The sequence below is a fragment of the Nilaparvata lugens genome, chromosome 2, assembly GCF_014356525.2.
Source record: "Nilaparvata lugens isolate BPH chromosome 2, ASM1435652v1, whole genome shotgun sequence".
Lineage (NCBI taxonomy): Eukaryota > Metazoa > Arthropoda > Insecta > Hemiptera > Delphacidae > Nilaparvata > Nilaparvata lugens.
The window spans coordinates 81,965,276-81,985,863 of NC_052505.1; the positions used below are offsets into that span (position 1 = coordinate 81,965,276).

The following is a 20,588-nucleotide window of genomic DNA, read 5'->3' on the forward strand; positions in this document are numbered from 1 at the left end:
AGAAGCTCTCCTGTATTTCAGACTAAGAATATAAAGGCGATGAAATAATATTCATCTATAATAGTAGTTGTAGATCTCACAGAAACAATTTCGAAAAATCACTCTCATTAAAAACAGTTTCACTATGAAGAAACCAGATGCAGGAATATACAAAAATACAAGATAATTAATGAACAGTATGTAGTATGGAGTAAATACAATGGAAGTAGAACTTGAATGATCACCAGGATCTTCCACCTACCACGAGAGAAAACGGTATGTTTTATAATTTTTATGATTCAACGACATCTCAATATAGAATTCACAAAGTTAACAAAGAGATTAATATACGGATTCGGATTAATCAAGTTCATTGATATTCGAAAAATATCCACAAAAAATCATTTCCCTATAAGAAATAACAATAGTACCTTCATAACACCATCAACAATTTTATTTGGAATCTGATTGCGATTTCATGCTTCTATCTCTAAACTTTCCTGCAATTTCTGCACAAGAAAAACTTTTCGTGAGCTTCGAAATGCATTTCATTCGTGAAACAAGAAGAGTCAGAACTTCTATTTTCTACTTTTCTAGGTTCTATTTTTCAAATTTCCTGAAATTTTTACAAAAAAATATGAATTTCTCATGAGTTTTCTATGCATTTTATTCGCAAAATATGAGAGTCAGAACCATGAAATCTGATTGCGATTTCATGAGTTTTATCTCTACCTGCATTTTTATCTCATACCGTCTTTTATTTCCTGCATTTTCGACAATAAAATAAATGTCTTACATGTTTTGAAATTCTAGATTCATTCAAAGAGTCGATGGTGGTCTCACAAATAGAACCGAGTGACATTTCGCTGCAAAATACGCATCCCAAACAGTTCAGTGAGGAGAGAATCGCTGAAAATAGGTGTGGGTTGGTAAACAAATAGTGCTGCCGCCCTCTGTTGAAAAGGAAAGGGTTGTGCGTCCAATAATTCTATCCCATTGACACATCTTGCTTTGCTTTCTAATCGATTATATCAAAGGACCAACAATAGCCTCGTGACGTAACGAACGGGGGCCAATCAACAATATGCTCCAGCAATCCGCTACCACAACAAAAACTGTCAGCGTGATACTGCGTGATACAACATGTCATATTATCCTGGTGTGATATAGAAATAACATTTGTTTCTTTTATTTCATTTCCATTCAAATTCATGTGAAACTCACTCAAATCTTTACACATCCAATATTATTTTATCCAAGTCTCGTTGTAAGTTGATAGGCCTCTGTGGCCTACTCCCATTCATACAAGATTTCTTGAAAGCTTAACACTTTCCAGGAAGCCGATAAAGTTATTCATCTGTTCCCTCAATCATCTTGTCTCTGTCTAGATCACATGAAGCGTTTCTGGTTTATCTGAAATCAGAAAATTTAATATTAGTCCAGGCAACGAATGCTCAAATAAAGGTATAGAGGGAACCTGTCTCTTTTTTCATTCACTTCTGTCTCCAATTTTTTCATATTTTCGGCCTTATAGTTTTTGAACGATCGATGAAAAAGTCCATGCTGATTATGAGCTGATAGAGAATAGAATTATCTCCAATTTGATGTATATTTACACTATTTTACGCATTTCCCTACCAGTTTTGCAGCAGTTTTAGAGTTGAGAGTGAAATTTTCTGTTCAGCAACAATAGATCAGTTGACAATGAAATTTGGAGGGAATGATTGGAACACAATTTTTGACTTTGGAGCTTTGTTGAGACTAGTTTGGAGGTGAGCGTATCAGAAATGAAAGTATCAGATCATGTGCTAGAGGGATGAGGGTGGTTTGAAAGTTGCATTTTCAACTTATTACTTACATGCTTATATCTTGGGAACAATGTGTTCTATTGACATAATCAACTACGTAAAAATGAAGCTTAATAAATGTTCTACAAGTTTCATTCAGTAGAGGTTTTCGATAAATCTGATACTTTTCGAGATATTTATGTTCTAAAGTGATGCATTTTCGAAAAACTAGTTTTTCTTTAATTTTTTCGCTATTTCAAGTCCAATAACTTTCCAACAAATGATGAAACAAGAATTTGCTAATTACGAGATTGTAGAACATTAAATTATCTTTCATTTCATGTATAATTCGACTATTCGAAATTTTCGAATAAGCTTCAATTTTGCACAGAATACAAATAATGTTCATAAGATGCATCGTATATATATGTATCATCATGGAACAATCTGATAGATAGAGATAGAAATAGATTGGTAATTGCATTTATCCTAATGCTAATTTTTAATAATTATTATTGAACCTGTTGTCAATATTTTTTTGCAGTAGCAGAAGTCTCCGGGGTTATTTACAGCATTTAATTGGGTTTATCGTTCAATAATAATTAATCTAATAGATGATAAGCCACAATGAAAAGTATGAGAAGGTTAACCTAAGAGTAAATCCCATAATTATTCTCGAAAATCATTAACTTCAGAGGTGAAGTTTGTGATAATAATCAAAAGCTCCAATAGAAATATATGTATTAGACCTGAAACCTATTTAAATTCCACTTATTACTTACATGCTTATATCTTGGGAACAATGTGTTCTATTGACATGATAAACAACGTAAAATGAAGCTTAATAAATGTTCTACAAGTTTCATTCAGTAGAGGTTTTCGATAAATCTGATACTTTTCGAGATATTTATGTTCTAAAGTGATGCATTTTCGAAAACTAGTTTTTCTTTAATTTTTTCGCTATTTCAAGTCCAATAACTTTCCAACAAATGATGAAACAAGAATTTGCTAATTACGAGATTGTAGAACATTAAATTATCTTTCATTTCATGTATAATTCAACTATTCGAAATTTTCGAATAAGCTTCAATTTTGCACAGAATACAAATAATATTCATAAGATGCATCGTATATATATGTATCATCATGGAACAATCTGATCGATAGAGATAAAAATAGATTGGTAATTGCATTTATCCTAATGCTAATTATTAATAATTATTATTGAACCTGTTTACCCTGTTGTCAATATTTTTTTGAAGTAGCAGAAGTCTCCGGGGTTATTTACAGCATTTAATTGGGTCTATCGTTCAATAATAATTAATCTAATAGATGATAAGCCACAATGAAAAGTATGAGAAGGTTAACCTAAGAGTAAATCCCACAATTATTCTCGAAAATCATTAACTTCAGAGGTGAAGTTTGTGATAATAATCAAAAGCTCCAATAGAAATATATGTATTAGACCTGAAAACCTATTTAAATTCGACTGATTTCTCATGAATTCTATTTTCAGAATAAAAGACAGTGAGGGAGAATTATTAGCTAGTAACAAAGCAGAACTCAGACGTTGATCCATTTTTGAAACTTTTAATTGGATTTGATGATCAGTAAAACCGTTCATTACGGATCAAAGCAAACTCGGATGTGGAAACCTTTCAGAAATGAGCATGGTTATCAACGATTTCATTGTACTTTGACTTTTAAAGATTAATTTGTTGTACTCATTTCATCAGTTCATTACCATCGGGGGATATAATCCAAACTTTTCCTCAATTTTCAATACAGAGAAACGGAATTGAAACCGAGCATGATGGTCTAAGCTGAATCAACTGGAATCATTATTGATGATGATGATGATGATGATGATGATGATGATGATGATGATGATGATGATGATGATGATGATGATGATGATGATGATGATTGATATAGAACCTAATTTCAAATTTCAAGGACTTTTTCTTAACTCTTTACAAATTTCTCTCTGATCTCCTTCTCTTCGACCAGATAAATATAATTGGTGATAGAGCATCGGTATATTTCAATAGCAGCTATAATAAACCAATAGTTATGTGTTTCAGATAAATTAATGATCAAATACAATTGGAATCCCCTTCAAAACTCAATACGGTACTCGAGTTGGATGCAAATAGTACATTGGAGTTGAATAGGTCACTTTGTCATTTTCCCAGTAGCAAAAAGAGTTTTCACTATACTATTCGACTCAAAGCAACCATTGCATAATCAGTTGTGTGTCAGTGCACGCATATATTGAGGCTGTTCGGTAAACTTTTTTCTTTTTATTTAAATTGGATAATCTTTTCAATATAATTGTTAAGATCATTATAAGAGTGAGAAAAAGTTTCAATTGAAATTTTCAAGTGTTCTAATAAGCGATTTATGGGTTGTTAAAGTGCTAAACTCCGTTTTATTTCCAGATCATAAACGGTTTCGTATTTCCCATTGAAGTTTTCTTTAATACATTCAGTATATCAGTGGCTTTGTTCTCATATGCGTTTCTTTGCAAATAATGCCAAAATGAACAAGTTATCAAATTTACAAAAAAATGTTACATTTTTATTTATGAACGATATGGGGAATAAAATGTTTTAGAAATAAAAATAAAAATCTTTGTACCCTTTTCGAAATATTTAATTAGAAAAATATTATTTATTGGCACAGATATGTTGATGATATAATATGTCTGTATAATGATGAAGATGAAACACATGAAGATTTTGAATTATATTTAAATTCATTATCACCTTGTATAAAATTTACGAGGAAGCTCAAGAACATGGAATAAATTTTCTTGATACAGAATAGAACTCGAAATAATCAAGGGAATGTAGGAAATAAAGAATATATTTGTGTTCCATATAACACAATATTTAATAGAGCTATAAGAAAAACCTTTACAAAAAAAATTCATTTTAGGTTATAGGCCAACAAACAATGCATTCGAACTTATAAAAAAGAAATCAAATTTAAATGTACAGCAAGATAAGTTTAAAAAATCTGGAATCTATAAACTTAAATTTAGTGATTGCGACAAATTCTATATCGTACAAACAGGTAGAAATTTCCATATTAGGTTTAGAGAACATATCCAAGCACTAAAATCTGAAAATTATACACTAAAGTCGGCATTTGCTGAACACTTGATAGATTCAGGCCATAATTTTACAGATATAAATCCCAATATGGAAATACTAAATTATGGTAATAAAAGTGGTAAACTGAATTATAAAAAAGAAGGCTAAAATGCACGTCCAGTGCCAACATACCTGTCATCAAATTTTTGGTTGGGATCGATTTAGTATGCTATTTTGAGCACAAAATCACAAAAATTGTACGGCGCTCACTATGGTTTTTAAAATAAACTAAGTTCAAAGTAGCAGAAATTTACATGCATTTAACCTATAAGTAGCAACCATAAGTAGCTAAGGTTAGAAAAAGCTGTAGGTTGGGAAAAGCTTTAGGTTAGGAAAAGCTTTATGTTAGGAAAGCTTAGGTTAGGAAAAGCTTTGGGTTAGGAAAACTCAGATTAGAAATATAATAATTTGATGATTTAAATAATCAAAATGGCTGCTACTCATAGGTTAAATGCATGTAAAATTGTGCTACTTTGAACTTAGTTTATTTTAAAAACAATAGTGAGCGCCGTTTAATTTTTGTGATTTTGTGCTCAAAATAACATACTAAATCGATCCCAACCAAAAATTTGTTAATAGGTATGTTGGCACTGGACGTGCACTTACACCAAAAAGAATTTCATATTTATAAAGCGGCAAAATTGAGCAGAGGTAAAATAATAAACTTAATCCAATTAGACACCAATAACCCAATTTTTGATAGAATCATGCGAATTAAATCCACAATTTATAGTTTTAGTTCATAAAATCATATGAATACACTAACATATGATCAAAATAAAAATGTTCCAGCAGTATTTATTCATTTACTCCATATCACTTGAAAATAGTATCAATGTCCGAAACATGTTGTGATTAAATATTTCAAAAAGGGTACTAAGATTTTTATTTTTATTTCTATTTCTATAAAAGTAGCCCTATACAGAAAAGAGATAAATAGAATGTTTTAGTTTGAGAAGATACATTTTTTGAATTTTTAAGAGAAGTTCTAATCATATAGTCAAAACCGTTTATGATCTGGAAAGAAAACAGAATCTTGGAATTTAGCACTTCAACAACCCATTACTCGCCTATTAGACCACAAAAATTTCAGTTGCCACTTTTTCTCACTCTTAACAATGATTATATTGAAAAAGATTATTCAATTTAGATGATAAAAAAGTGTACCGAACAGCCTCAATCAATTTTATGTTTGTGACACATTATTAATTCACTCATATTTATCTGAGAATTATCTGATTATTTCCAGAAAATAGCAATGAATAATGGCAAACATGAAATTGAGAGAGATACCCAAAATTAAGCAATATTCAAAAGAGTTGAAAAAGTTGAACCTGGATAGTTGCTAGTGCAGATATATATAGGCTGGGGTTAAACTAAACGAGAGAACAAATACTCTTGAGCATGAAACACATAGAAACAACCCCACATATGAGAAGCATCATAAATCATGTCTCTAAAAGAGTATGAATCTACTCATAACTTAAGAGCTTTTAAACTGGTTTCAATAAGATTTCTATTAATGTTGGTTCATAACAAGCATTCACTCAATAGAAAAGACGAAGGAGTTCCATAACAAGGGAAGGCAAACTGGAATTTAGTATGATACAAGAATATTGAAGGTCACATACAAATAAAGATTTCAGTTTTCCTCATTCCATATTAAAGTGGAATGTCTTTTTTCTTTAGGGCAACTTTTAATATAAATAAAAATATAAATCTGAGTAGCCTTTTCAAATTATTTCGTCACGACATGCTTCAGCTACTATTATCAAGTCAAAAGTTTATTATGTTACTCATCCAACTTCAATTAACGTAATCCTAGATCTCCAACTTCAATTCAATCTATTCATTCCATTTTAAGTGATTCACTCATTTAATTTCAATCAACGTAAATCTTTCTTCCTCTCAAACGCGTTTATGGTCTGGAAATCTGAGAATAGAATGAAACAAAGTTAGTTATTATCCCAGGAAACCATGAATTCATTCTACATCACATCGAATCCATTGGTGAATAGAGCGAGACAAACATCAATAACGACAGGACTGTATTGGAAATGAGCTCCATTCTCTGTCAGCTAGACTACAGAAATACAGATTTGCTAGAATAGCAGTCGAACGCAATCATTTTCGTTCCCAACATTCCCCTAGCGACCCCCTCTGTAAGGGGGTCTATCAAACGATTATTGTTTATTTGAAAGGGTAGTCGAAGTTTGTCCTCTGAAGGTCAATCAGCGATATTGTTACACTTGGCCAGCCACTAGCAGCAGCTTATATAGTCAGCTAACACACTTGCATAATCGTCTATCCAAGGTTCTATGATATTGAGTTCAGTTTGGTTCCGTTATTCAACAATTCTACTCTGATTGTCGAATACAACACAGATTCCATTTACGTTTACAAACTTATGAACAAGGTGTTTTTGGAACAATATACTTACAATAGAATTTATAAAATGAACAAAGTGTTTTTAGTAGTAGAGATACTTCAAGTAAAATTTATAAAATGATGGGAATATTATTTGCTTTCTTGGTAAGGGCTACTCGTATCGTAGGGCGGGAGGAGGAGGCTTGTCCAGGCCAATAGCAGACGTTCACCTTGAAAGGTCACGGTTCCCACCAAAAGCGGTGCTCCGCCGTAAGTATGAATATTGCTGCCCTTTACTTCAGTTTTAATTCACCAGAGATTGATAATGGTGTAATAAGCGATACCGTTATCTCGATTTTTGATTGTGGTTTGACAATATGTATTCTTGTTATTCAGTCTGAACTATCTTATACATGGATGTGGGAAAATTGGAGTGGTCTGAGCGATAGAGAGTGGATACTACAAAACTAGTTATGCAAGGGGGTTCAAACAGCTTACCTTGGTAAATTTGGGAGTATTCTACTAGAAAACTGTATTTCAATTCCAATTCAGTGGAAAATATAAATTGAAGTGAACTCAAATATACATTAAATTATACACTTAAGAGGTTCAGCTTGGGCAGTCGACTGTGGAGTATTATGAAGAAAATTGCCAAAAGTACGAACATAATTATTCACAAATAGCAGACAACCAAAGTACTGTACATTATTATCATCACTCAGCGAAGAGAAAACAACTTTATTAAGGTAGAAACTCAGAGATATCACAAGGATCTTTCCTGCAAAATATTTCTTGGAGATGAAAACGCATATTCAGCAAAATATTAGGCTTCGCCGACCTACCTATAGCGTGACTGGAAGCCGTACACTGGACCTTTTCCTAATTTATTCCACCCCTATTTTGGTAATATTCTCTATTTCACACCAGGGGGCGGAGTTTCTCAGAAATGAAATTTCTTTTTTGATGGATTCGGGGCACATTGCGTGAAATTGTAATTTGTGAGAACGATGAATCAACTGGTGTTTCGCGCTTTCTACTTGGACTTTCCCTCTGCAGATGAATTCATCAAGTTTTATGACGATGGAACGACTTTAATCAGATATTATTCCTGGAAATAATGATTATTGTATCACTGGAATAATAACTGCCAGCATAATAACTACTGTCCAATAATATTCATTCGAATCTAATTTATCGCAGTCTAAATTAAATTCAAACTTCAACTTCTGTTTGTCGGATGCTTTTGGGATGCTATTGTAAACTGAAATTAATTGAACTATTCATAATTTGTACTCTAACTCCTAGAAGTCGAGTGGAGAAAAGGACTGGGGATTGACAATTATATGGGAGAGTAAAGTACAACCCTGAAGTAGAAGATTTAAGGAAAGAGGTGGAGTTGGAAGAGGTGAAATCACAAAGGAAGAGATAGATTTAACAATAAGTACAACTATATAAAATATTTCAAACTTTGAAATAAACGATTATTCGAACAAGGCTGAACTAAGAATATTCTTTGAGTGATTGATAAACAATAAGACTAATTGGATTAATCAATAAACAGTTGCCAAAATATCACAAGGATGGCACAAAAACTGAGGTAGTTTTAGTTGAAAGTCAGCATAGAATTCCGAATTCAATCTTGATTATAAATTTCATGCATAATAAGCATGTAGATTATACGTTTTCATTAATAAATACAGAGGTGGTTGTACTTGAGAGAACTTCTTTCATTTCAGAAATTGATTCTCTTGAATTAATTACTTATCACTTTCTTCCATTGAGTAGACTACAAAATAAATCACTACGAGGTAGCCCACATCATTATAAATATAATATTAATCACTAACTTATACAGAGTGGGTAAAAGGCCGAGAACAGCTTAATATCTCATACACAAAGTTTATTTGACGGTGGGTGTGATTGGGGATCCTACTCAAATTGGAAATACTACTTTACTATGACTTCAAAAATCTGATTCACCATCTTGGATCCGTCATATTGAATTTATTTATTTTCTTTTAGATAGGAAGGTGATCCTGCGATACATGATTTCGATACGAAATTTCATGAAAAAATGAATGGCGAAAACCGCATATCGATATCTTAAGCCGTTCAGAAGATATTCACATTATTAATCAATATCATGTATATCAGAAATGAAATACATAATTGGTATTGATTAAAAATGTTGATATATTCTGAACGGTTTGAGATATCGTTGTGCGGTTTTTCACCATTCATTTTTTCTTGAAATATTTCGTATCGAAATCATGTATCGCATGACAACCTTCCCATTTGAAAAATAAAGTTGCATTCAATATGGCGGACCAGATCTTTGAAGTCATAGTAAAGTAGTATTTTCAATTTGAGAGGGATCCCCAATCACACCAACCTTCGGAATCACAATTTCTTATGAGATACTAAGCCGTTCTCATACTTTTTTTTCTCCTTTCTGCTTTGAATAGTATTGATTAATAATGTGAATATCTTCTGAACGGTTCGAGATATCGATGTGCGGTTTTAGCCATTCATTTTTATTGAAATTTCGTATCGAAATCATGTATAGCATGACCACCTTCCTATTTAAAAAAATAAAGTTGCATTCAATATGGTGGATCCTAGATGGCGGACCAGATTTTTGAAGTCATAGTAGAGTAGTATTTTCAATTTGAATAGGACTCCCAATCACACCCACCATCAAATTACCTTTGTGTATGAGATATTAAGCTGTTCTTGGACTTTTCACCCACTCTGTATAATAAATCACTATCGTGGAATCAATCACTACGTGATTCTTGTCGATCATGATAATACTTGATAATTCATTCATGACTCACAACCGATGTTTTTTGCTCTCTTCTTTAAAATAAAATGAATCTTTATTTGGCGAAAATCACACACTGAGATCTCTAGAGTCATTTTTAATGATGAAGTTAGTTTCAATCAGATACGGGAAGTGAATGATGTTTATCGATGATTCTGTCTTCTCTTTGCATGGTTGACGAAGCAACCAATCACATACGACAGCTCTCAGAGGCTAAGGATTCCACTGTTTACTGGTGGCAATCGGATATTAAAGTCACAAGCGACGTGTAGGTTGGTAGCCTAGGCCTACTGATTCAGATTGCCATAGATTCCAATACCCAATAGCATGGTGAACCGAGTGTATGTATCAAAGCTAGGCTTCTTGATAAGCACATGCCATCAAGTTCAGTGTAGACCTACAAGGCTTTTGGGCTTAAGCATGCCTGGCCGGCTTTGACATAATATTATGTAGAACTGAAATCACGATTATCCACTTCCTGACCTGTTGATTCCTATTGTTGATACAGTGCGATCTCACAACGGGTAGCAAAGAGTACCTACTGTATCAAAACACTATTACTAAGAGCAAAGAAGACCTGTGTTTTGTATATTTGTCATACATTTCAGTATTTCTCATAATGGGAAATACTTGAATATTATGCAGTATGAGGATCTTATGTCCTTCCAGAAAACACAATATATGAGCGGAATAGACGCGCCCCAACCGGCTTTATTGAATTCGTACAGTTTTGGAAATGAACTCATTTTTTGAAAGCATAAAATATAACTAATAAAAAAAGCACGTTTTGGAACTTTCACTATCATGATTAGGTACGTAGTATTGAGGAACTAGGGTATTATGATAAGAATCCAATAAGGTGAACATTGACATGTAAAAAGACAGACAAAAAATAGAGTCCAATGGGTCCATCATTGCATTGGCACGTTAAAAAAAGACAACATGATAATTTGATAGAATCCTGTTTCCACTGTTATTGTACTTCAGGAAGTGCCAAATTTTGGAGACATGTGAGTATCACCTTTAAGAAAATCAATAAATATTAAAAATGTGTTATTCATCATCATCATTATCATCACTCACGCAAAATCCTGGAGCTCATGTGAGCATCACCCACAGTATAAAAGAAAACAAACAAAAAATGTGTTACTCATGATGATCATCAGTCTCATCACTCACGCACAATTCAGGGGATCATGTGGGCATCACTCTCAGCTAAGAACAAGAAATACAAAAAATGTGTTATTCATCAGCATCATCATCAATCCCATCACCCACGCACAAGCCTGGAGCTCATGTTATCATAGCACTCAGCAAAAGCAAATATATCGTTCTTCAAAGTTGTTTTCCATCACGAACTGCTCACTAGATTAAATCACTTATTTCTTATTGAAATGAACGACTAGCAGTCACATCTCTCCTATAAATTGATTTATTCACTCACTGTGACAACGAGATCTTTCGGCAGGTCCTCCATCATTGTCACAGTAGGTGAATAAATTCATTCAATTGGAAAAAAATACCTCTAGCCGCTCTTTTTGATAAAAAAAGTGAAACGATCGTGTTATTCATCGATCATCATCATTATTATCATCACCCATGCACAATCCAGATGATCACGTGAGCCTAACCATCAGCAAAAACAGAAAAATCATGTGATTTAAATTGAATTGATACCTGAAATCCACGATCTGCCCTGCGTTTGGTTCAGATGGCATGCTCGATGCGCGTGAGACTGCGGTCGCGCGGCGCGCGTCGCACGCTGACATAAGTGGCGCACGTGTTGACGCGACCGAGTGGCGGCGCGTGACTGCTGCGACGTCGCTTCTTGCGTCTGGGCAGCGCGCAGCCTAGTACGCCACAGAAGCCGGCCCTGAAGTGAGTGTTCATCCAGCAGTAGATGAACGGGTTGTAGCAGCTGTGTGACATGGCCAGCCAGTGGCAGGCGAACCACAGGTAGGGCAGGCCGCTCCACTCTGACAGCCAGTCGCAGCTCTGCCATGTGATCTGAAACGCACAATCATGATAAGTTATTATGAAAACATAGCCAGAAAATATGGAATTCATCTTCAAAATTCGGGGCCGGTTTCCGAGCTTAGGATTAAGTTAAGTTCTAGACTTTGAACAGCTGGAGTCAGAATTTCGCTTTCCGAAACGGGGAGTTGTCCCAGCTTTTATGGAGAATCTTTATTCTCTCATTTCTTCAATTGGAAACGTTTCTCCTTCACGTAATGAAACATTCCTGAATAATTTGAAATAGCTAAAACTTTACATTATTTTGTAACTACACTAGTTTACACTAGTTTCTCGAAATTTAATTCAAACGTTGACGAGGACTACGCCCCGTCTCGGAAAGCAAATTTTCTGATTTCAGCTGTTCAAAGTCTAGAACTTAGCTAAATCCCGAGTTTGGAAACCGGTCCTTAGGTTAGATAGTAAGTCAGATAGTTAATAGTAAGGGCTTTGTTTTTTCCACTACCAATTTTTGTCATTAAATGAAATGAATGATTGATTTATAAGACTTAATGATTGACTCCGCAGTGCAAACTGCAAGTAAGTGTGATGGGAAGGAGAGGGACAATGGAAGAAGGAGAATTTCATGGTTGAAGAATTTGAGATCCTAGTTTTCCATGAATACTGCGGAATTGTTCCGTACTGCTGTGGGGAGAGTGGAAGGAAAGAAGAGGAGGAGAAGATGATGAAGAAGAAGAAGAAGAAGTAGTAGTAGAAGAGATGAAAGATTTAGGATTTGGATGATTAATTATTTATAATAAGTAAATGATTGATCAATGACTTGAATAATAATTGATATATTGGTTGATTATTTTCCAAAATGTCAATTTCCCACGATATCGATTTTGCTTTCCAACATTGTGGTTGACTGGATGGCGATACATTTCTCGGAGAAAGTTTTTCCATCAAATTGGAGAGGTTTCGTATGTAGAATGAACCAATAGACTCGATCTTATTGATCCAATAACCGAAACTTATTGATCTTGAATGTATAATGCACTCGATGATGGCAATAATTGCCATATAAATGCGTCATTGAAAATCTTGTTATGATGGATGAGGGGATAAAAAAGAAATCTGGATGAGCACCACTGTATTTCTTGTCCATGGTGTATTGTAGAACTGAGACGCGGCTTCTTATCTACCTAATCTCTAGCAAGGTACCTAGAATAGGTATTGTTTCTAGGTACGTTGATCTCTAGTATCCGGTTTCAACTATATTTATTTCAATGCATGATGAGCAGAAATCCTGCAAACATAGTGGAGTAGTTAAAATCTCTATTGATGAACTCTTCTGCATTGGATGCCACAATTTAAGTGGTATTGATGAGGAATGTTTGATTGAGTGTGTCGAGAAGCTCAGGTAATGTAACTCTGATTTGTGATTGGCATCAGTTTATACTCTGTTTTAGGCTGCTAGGCTTAGTCCGCCATATGCGAGTTTCGACGCTTCATACACCACTAGACCATTAATCAAGAGTGGCTTGATCAGGCGATTGATTACTCTTCAAGTTTCGATGCACTGACTGAATTTCAAACGATCTACTAAATTTGAGCCAGCCTACGTGGTCTATCTAGATCCGTTCATGCAATACAGACGGATCAATGCCTGAATATATTGACGGATCAATACAGTTTGACATTTACAAATACAGTGTTCAAATGATCGTTGGTTCATAACCCGTTGCAATCGGTTCCAGCATTTCTCAAAGGATAACAAGATTTCAATCATTCAGTCAGAACTGAATAGTTGCGATTTATGGATTTAATATGGCCAATTTATTCAAGATAACATAATATTATTCCATTTAAATCGGATACTTCATTCGATCTATGAACTGAATAGTTTCGTAGTAATGTAATTATTGAACATGACAAATTTAATTCAAAACAATAACAAATATTACAAATTCAAGACAATATGCTTTCGTTCAGGAAACTCCTCGTGACCACTTCGTGAAATGAACATGATGGAAGGTAACTAACTATACAGTCTACAGTTTATGTGAACAAGTTTGTTATGATCATCAATATTTTCAATTAATTCTTATTATTTTTAAATCAGAATTTATTTATTTATTTATTTATTTATTTATTTATTCATATGCAAATACAATTCAGGTAAAAACAACAAGCATTTGCCCAAAACTGCTTCAAACCTTAATTTGGAATACACAGTCTAAAGGTTATGCTACTTACGTAACTTAATGATAATTTGTACACAATTTTGAGTCCAAAAATGTATCTACTACAATTTTGAATCTATTAGATTGATCAATTTCCAAATACGAATCCAAACAAAACTCTTCCTTCACAATTGCAAAAAAATATATAAACTAAATAAATAAATAAATTAACTGATAATAAACAGTCATAATTTTCACAGTAGATTGGGGATAATATTAAATATATTAACAGCTTAATCACGTATCAAGTGAATACCATGCTGCGATGAATACTTGATTTTGTTATGAATTTGAGAACAAAGAAATTCTCAAATTTGAAATGCCCTTTGAGCATTACTCTCATCGATATGATTTTTAGAGGCGGCTCAATATATTTATTTCTATTTTCCAAAATCCGTCTCAATTCCGATAATTATTGAATTTATAACAAGGAGAATAAGACCCCCTAATATTCTCAATACCACTAAATCAGTTCACAAAATATATTTGTTGAACATTTTACATTACAAATATTTACACTTTATAGTATGTGAATTAATAATGAATATAGTGTTATATTGACAATATCGGAGTCTCATTCTCATCATTATGAAGAAATACCATACCATCTCTTCCCATACAATCAAATTGTTCTATTCATAACAAATTCTCTTGTGAGAGTAGAATTTACTGCTGTCAAGTTGATTGGTGAACAATACCATGGAGATCACAGTAGATATTTTGTCAGTATTATAAATCCAATTTCCCAAGAAACAAATAAATATTTCAGGTTAACACATCGAAGGCATATAAATCTCAAGAGAATCGAGAACAATCTGAAGAAAGCTGTATAACTCGATAGTATGGGTCTGATACATGAATATTTTGTGGCTAGCAGATTGAATGCTAACTCCTAAGGGAAGTGTGTGAGAATGTGAATCAAATTTCTCGTCAATAGGGGAAAGCTACAAGGTGTGAAATGCATCTTTCTTGAGTAAGAGAAATATAAGCAATACTGGAATTTGTGGGAAACTCGACAATATTATGGAAAATGTTTTGAAACAAAAATATTGGTGAATCAAATTTGAAATAAGTGAATAATATTAGTGAAACAGAATGTGAATAAAATGTGGAACAGCTACAAGGTGTGAAATCCAACTTTCTGTAGTAGTGAAAGAAATAATTAATATTACTGGAACAGCATAAACTATTTCTTAAAACAGAAGTATTAATTGGTTAGCTATCCTTGGATTGATGCGAAAATCTCTCGCTATAATTAGCAGCCGCATCTACATGCAAATGCGAATCATAATAAGTGATAAAATACTTTTCTCTTTCGGGAAATGAATTTAGGACAGCACATTCAAATATTTCCTTTTCTCAGCATGGAATATATTCTGCTAATGGAACAGACTTGAAAGGAGAGATGCTCCATAAGCAGTTATTGTTAACGATTATAACTGAAGTCTGGGAGGAAATACAGGCGTAGTAACCCCAGAGTGTGAGAGAAAAGCAATAAGATGTTATTAGTACTTCAAAGTTCATTTTCATGATAACATAAAATCCAATGTTTTTTTCATAATCACGTGATTACATTCTTACTATCATTCTGGATGTGAGTTATCACTGAAGACATCTTCAATGAGAGGAGTACTCTCCTGAATAATTCTCAATCACATCATTCGACTAGCAATAAGTAATCATACAATTTGTAACAGGAATCTTCACGTGTATTTCGATTATAGATAATGAGTAAGATGCAAATATAGGTTGAAGAGGTTTCAAAAATTCACACCTCGAATTAGGCTACTGAATTATCATGAAGACTTACTTATACAAGAAGATGTTACTTAAAGAATATAATGTCTTAATTGGGAGCCGAAATGCGATAATTTTTCTGTCATTTGAAGCATGTTACAAGTAGATATAATCGCATTTAATATATTATCATTCATATCGAGTTTGAAACAAAAGCTGACATTGGGCTTCGATTATTTCAATAGCCCTAAATAGGAAAGTAAGTGGACTCATGCTTATTCCATGAACTTGATAAAAATACAATGATAAAAAATACGTTCCAGTTAAATTTACAGTACGTGAAAAAGAAGAACTTTTTATCTTTGTGAATCTAACTTGTCGCTAGAGTTATTATAATAGTTCTTGTATACATATCACTTGTGTAAAGTCTATAGTGTGAACATCATGATACATTCACTATCACTTAATATTATTCTATTCGTGACATGTACAGTGATTTTAGGTATTCGAGAACGATAATATAGTAGCAGTTCTGTAATGATGATTATTTTGACTTCTCACGTTGATTCACTCTTAATTGTAATGTTATGGCAAATAAATTGAATTTGACTTGAATTTTTCTCATCACACAATTACTCAGTGCATCTATACTAAAGTAATACACACTGACTCAACTTTGAGGGAAAAAACTGTATCTTTGGAGGTAGCCAATCAGAAGTAGCCATCAGAAAATCCCGAGTGAATAGCACTGAGAAGCAGTCAGTCAATAATAGAGTACTGACTGAACAAGCACAGAGAAGACTGGAAAAGTTCCTTCCAAAGAGGATTGGTGAAACTATTGTTCAACTGCTAATTCTTCCCTACTCTGTCGGTTGCTGGTTGGACAAGCATGCTGGCATTTCTGAGGATTCAGACTTTGAGCTACATGAGACTCGCATCAGAAATGAAATATTACTTTTCCTCTATGATCGCAGTATTCTTTGAGTATTTTATACTCATTACATATTCGATTAAATACTTTTCTCTCTATGATCACATTGGAAGACTAGCGGAATGTGCATCAACTACGTGAAATAGCAGATGGTTTGGGCAGATGACTGGTGCCATGATTGTTTCTTGGTTGTCTGATAATAAGAATAATTTTGAAATATGCATTGTCAGTTATCCAAAGACAAAGATCTGAATAATGGGAAGTCTCCATTGATCAAGATATATAAACTGTGAATAAACTCTAAGCTTCAATCACCAGTATGATGACTCAGGAAATAATATTACTTTCAAACTAATCCCTGGAGAGAAAAACGTTGTAAATTATAACATAGAATCATAAAAACTAGGAACTATAGCCACAGATTCGAGTTCATTCAGTCTATGCTATAATGAAGATCTTTGTGATGTTTTGTTAATACAAACATAGATGGTAACTGTCTCGAAGAAATATAAACAAAAGATAATTATAGGAACTCTAAATTTGATGTATTACTACTACACCTGCTCTAGAACATGGGTTTCCCCATGAGTAGGCTAATTTCCGGAAAAATGCATTTTATTTATATTTGTAGCAAATTTCATTTTTTTTTTTTTTGAATTTATGTACATTTTATTGATTGAATTGCTTATTCGTATATTGATGGAAATAAAATCTATTATTATTATTTAATCATTTAGAACAAAAACAAATTTTAGAACAGTTTTATTTTCCATTCCTATGAAAAATATTCGATTATTCAAGGATTATTTGATTCAAAGACTTTTGCTTACCAGTAGGATGTTGAGCGGTAACCAACAGATTGTGAATACTGCAACGACTGTCAACATCATCTTCACCATCTGGAAAAAAATCAACAATGAGACAAAGTACAATTAATTATATGTATGAATTATATCAATCCAGTCAAATCGGTCACTCTGGGGGAAAATGTATAAAAAATAGTCGATATAGAGAATATCGAGCCCACTCTTTGTCGTATCGAGCGGGATACGTCGGAATTTAGTGTGTATTCAAAATGAAAAGATAGTTATTTAATTAATTTGAAAAGAATCGTCATCACTTATCCTAAGCATACACTATTCTATTCAATCACTGCGCCATCTACAATCAGTAACCGGTTACTTCTAAACTATATCCCATCAAAACCCCAATCATTCAAAATGTAATCCCTATTCCGTTTCCACACTGTGTCCATACGATGGACAGGAAGTTCAGGACATTGATAACTGGAAATAACGGTCGGTTATTGTGGTTTGATATTATTGTAGCCAGCATTTAGGCAATATAATGGGATGCTGAACATCACATTCAAGTATGCCACATTCTGACAGTTGTGCCATAATAAATCGTCCAAGTCGGAAGTGAGCGGCTAAACTTGCTAAGCAGTCAACTGATGAGGAAGAGGAGAAGGAGGATGAGGAGGAGGAGGAAGTGTAGAGAGGGGTTGGAGAGGGCAGGCATCACTCAGTTTGAGGGCATAATTCTATACGAATTAGGAAGTCCTCCTCCAACCCTCCTCAGCACACTCTCAACCCAATCGCCTATCTTTTGACAGATCACATTTATTCAGACATGTTCCGCTCATCTGCATGTGATTGACGATTTCTTCAACTTTGGGATAATTGTATTCACTTCTCTGGCCAAATGTTATTCATGACATTGACATTTTTACAATAATGGTTTCATGATTCCATTCAATTTTTCATTCAAGAATCAAGATAAGATGAAATTGCAGTTTTGTCCATCAGATTTGAATCGATTAACATTCATATTGGTTGGTTGAATCACATTAATATCATATTTCATGATGTTCTTTTATTTATAGAAGCCATAAAACAGCTACAGTATATTCATGTTGTCTCCTTTAAACGGATAAAAACACTCTACAGGAGGATAAAGGAAAGCTGTTGACACAACATTTGTGCAGGAAATTATTCAATGAGAGAGATATTTTTTCACCTGCAAATATCGTAATATGGTCTGGAATTCAACTCGTTCAACACGGTTTTCCATTTCAGGCATTTGGAATTTCCAACTGCCAAACGAAAAAATTTCTTTCTTAACGAAAATATGCTGCTAATTTACTGGGTTCCAATGGATATTTTTTCGTGGAATGTCTGATTATTCATGGTGGATATACAAACGTATATTGAAAATATCACAGCAAATATTTTTGACTTATCGAGCTTATAAGAGTGCACCATTCTATTTTTTCTGCCTATTACATCATCGATTAACACTATACCAGAGATGGATCAATAAAACAAGCAGCAAGGAATTTTTATGAGATTTTCAACAGTATTCTATGATAATCATGTATATTTTAATTCGAAATGTTTTAAGAACTAATAATGCAATTCACAGCATAATATTCAAATCGAATCAAATTGATTGCCTTGAAAAACATTTTAAATGAATATTACAACAAACTAAATATTCCACAATAAAGTCATTTGATAAAACGAAAGGAGATTGTTAAGACTACTCATTTGTTCATTATTGCTAGTACCGGCCTCTACATCCTAGAGTGACAGTTAGCCTTAGAGAGTAAGTTCAATGGAGAATGTTAATGGAGTAGCATCTGGAACTAGAATCTCCATTATTTTTCAATAAATTATTGGTTATGACAATCTCGAGTCATTTGATTCAATATGGATATCAACTAAGGAACCTAGAATGTATTCCAGGTACATTGATAGCATCAGTTTACTACAAAACATGAAATTGATATGACAAATTCTATCCAATTTAATATTTGTACAGTGAAACCTCGACAATATAGTACATCTCAAGGGACCACTCAAAAAATTTACCATTGAGAGAGGTCTTTACCAAGTCAGAGTGTACTATATCAATATTGGAACCTTGATCAAGATTTCTCCAATGATTAGATGTAAAATCCTTAGTAGGCTATCAACAGTTAGTTCTAGACACAATCAGTGTCTTGCCCCAAAAATTGTGAATATGTATGTCACTTTACGCTTTCTGCTACATACTCATTCGATATATATTATATTGCAACCTATAAGGTCGTTCCAATGGACTGCAGAAAAAAATGTACTATTACAGTGAATTAAATATAACGGAGTGCACTATATCGAGGTTCCACTGTACTTATATGTTATCCACCTTGAATTCGTTTTCAAGCATGTTACTATACAATCCTTTTTCGGAAACAGACTGAATGTGATGAGCTTCAATCCATGAAATGGCCCAGTTTTTCCCTCCAGTGCTATTGAATTTCCATCTTTGACAAAAAGCTTTCGTCAGCTGCGATGAGATGGAAGGGAAACAATCAAACAGCCAGCGATGTCGGTGTCAATAGCGGTTCCCCGGCGTCCGATTTTTACGCGAAAATCTCTCGCCACCGGACCGGTACGTCGTAAAACTTGCTCCGTTTTAGCACAGCTAGAACAAAGCTGCAGCTATCAATTCAGCTGCTGGCAAAATACCACGTCCACCATTGTTGTAGCTTTTACGAAATGAACTGACACGGAAGGTTTGCCTCGCAAGTGATTTCAGCTAGACTTTATTGACCGCCTTTAG

General features: G+C 33.6%; 2 protein-coding genes across 2 annotated transcripts in view; one reads left to right on the forward strand and one right to left on the reverse strand.

Annotated features, from left to right (window-relative positions):
- Window positions 1-20,588, forward strand: part of LOC111064454 (RYamide receptor-like) — a 390,152-nt gene that overhangs the window by 214,593 nt on the left and 154,971 nt on the right. The window lies entirely within an intron of this gene.
- LOC111057312 (RYamide receptor-like) overlaps window positions 1,167-20,588 on the reverse strand; it is a 108,522-nt gene continuing 89,100 nt past the window's right edge. Inside the window, exons 6-8 of the mRNA XM_039421921.1 lie at window positions 17,813-17,881; window positions 11,793-12,122; window positions 1,167-1,392 (exon numbers count right to left, since the gene is read on the reverse strand). Coding sequence (XP_039277855.1) covers window positions 11,823-12,122; window positions 17,813-17,881 — 369 coding nt within the window. The 3' untranslated portion in view covers window positions 1,167-1,392; window positions 11,793-11,822. The remainder of the gene's footprint in view (window positions 1,393-11,792; window positions 12,123-17,812; window positions 17,882-20,588) is intronic.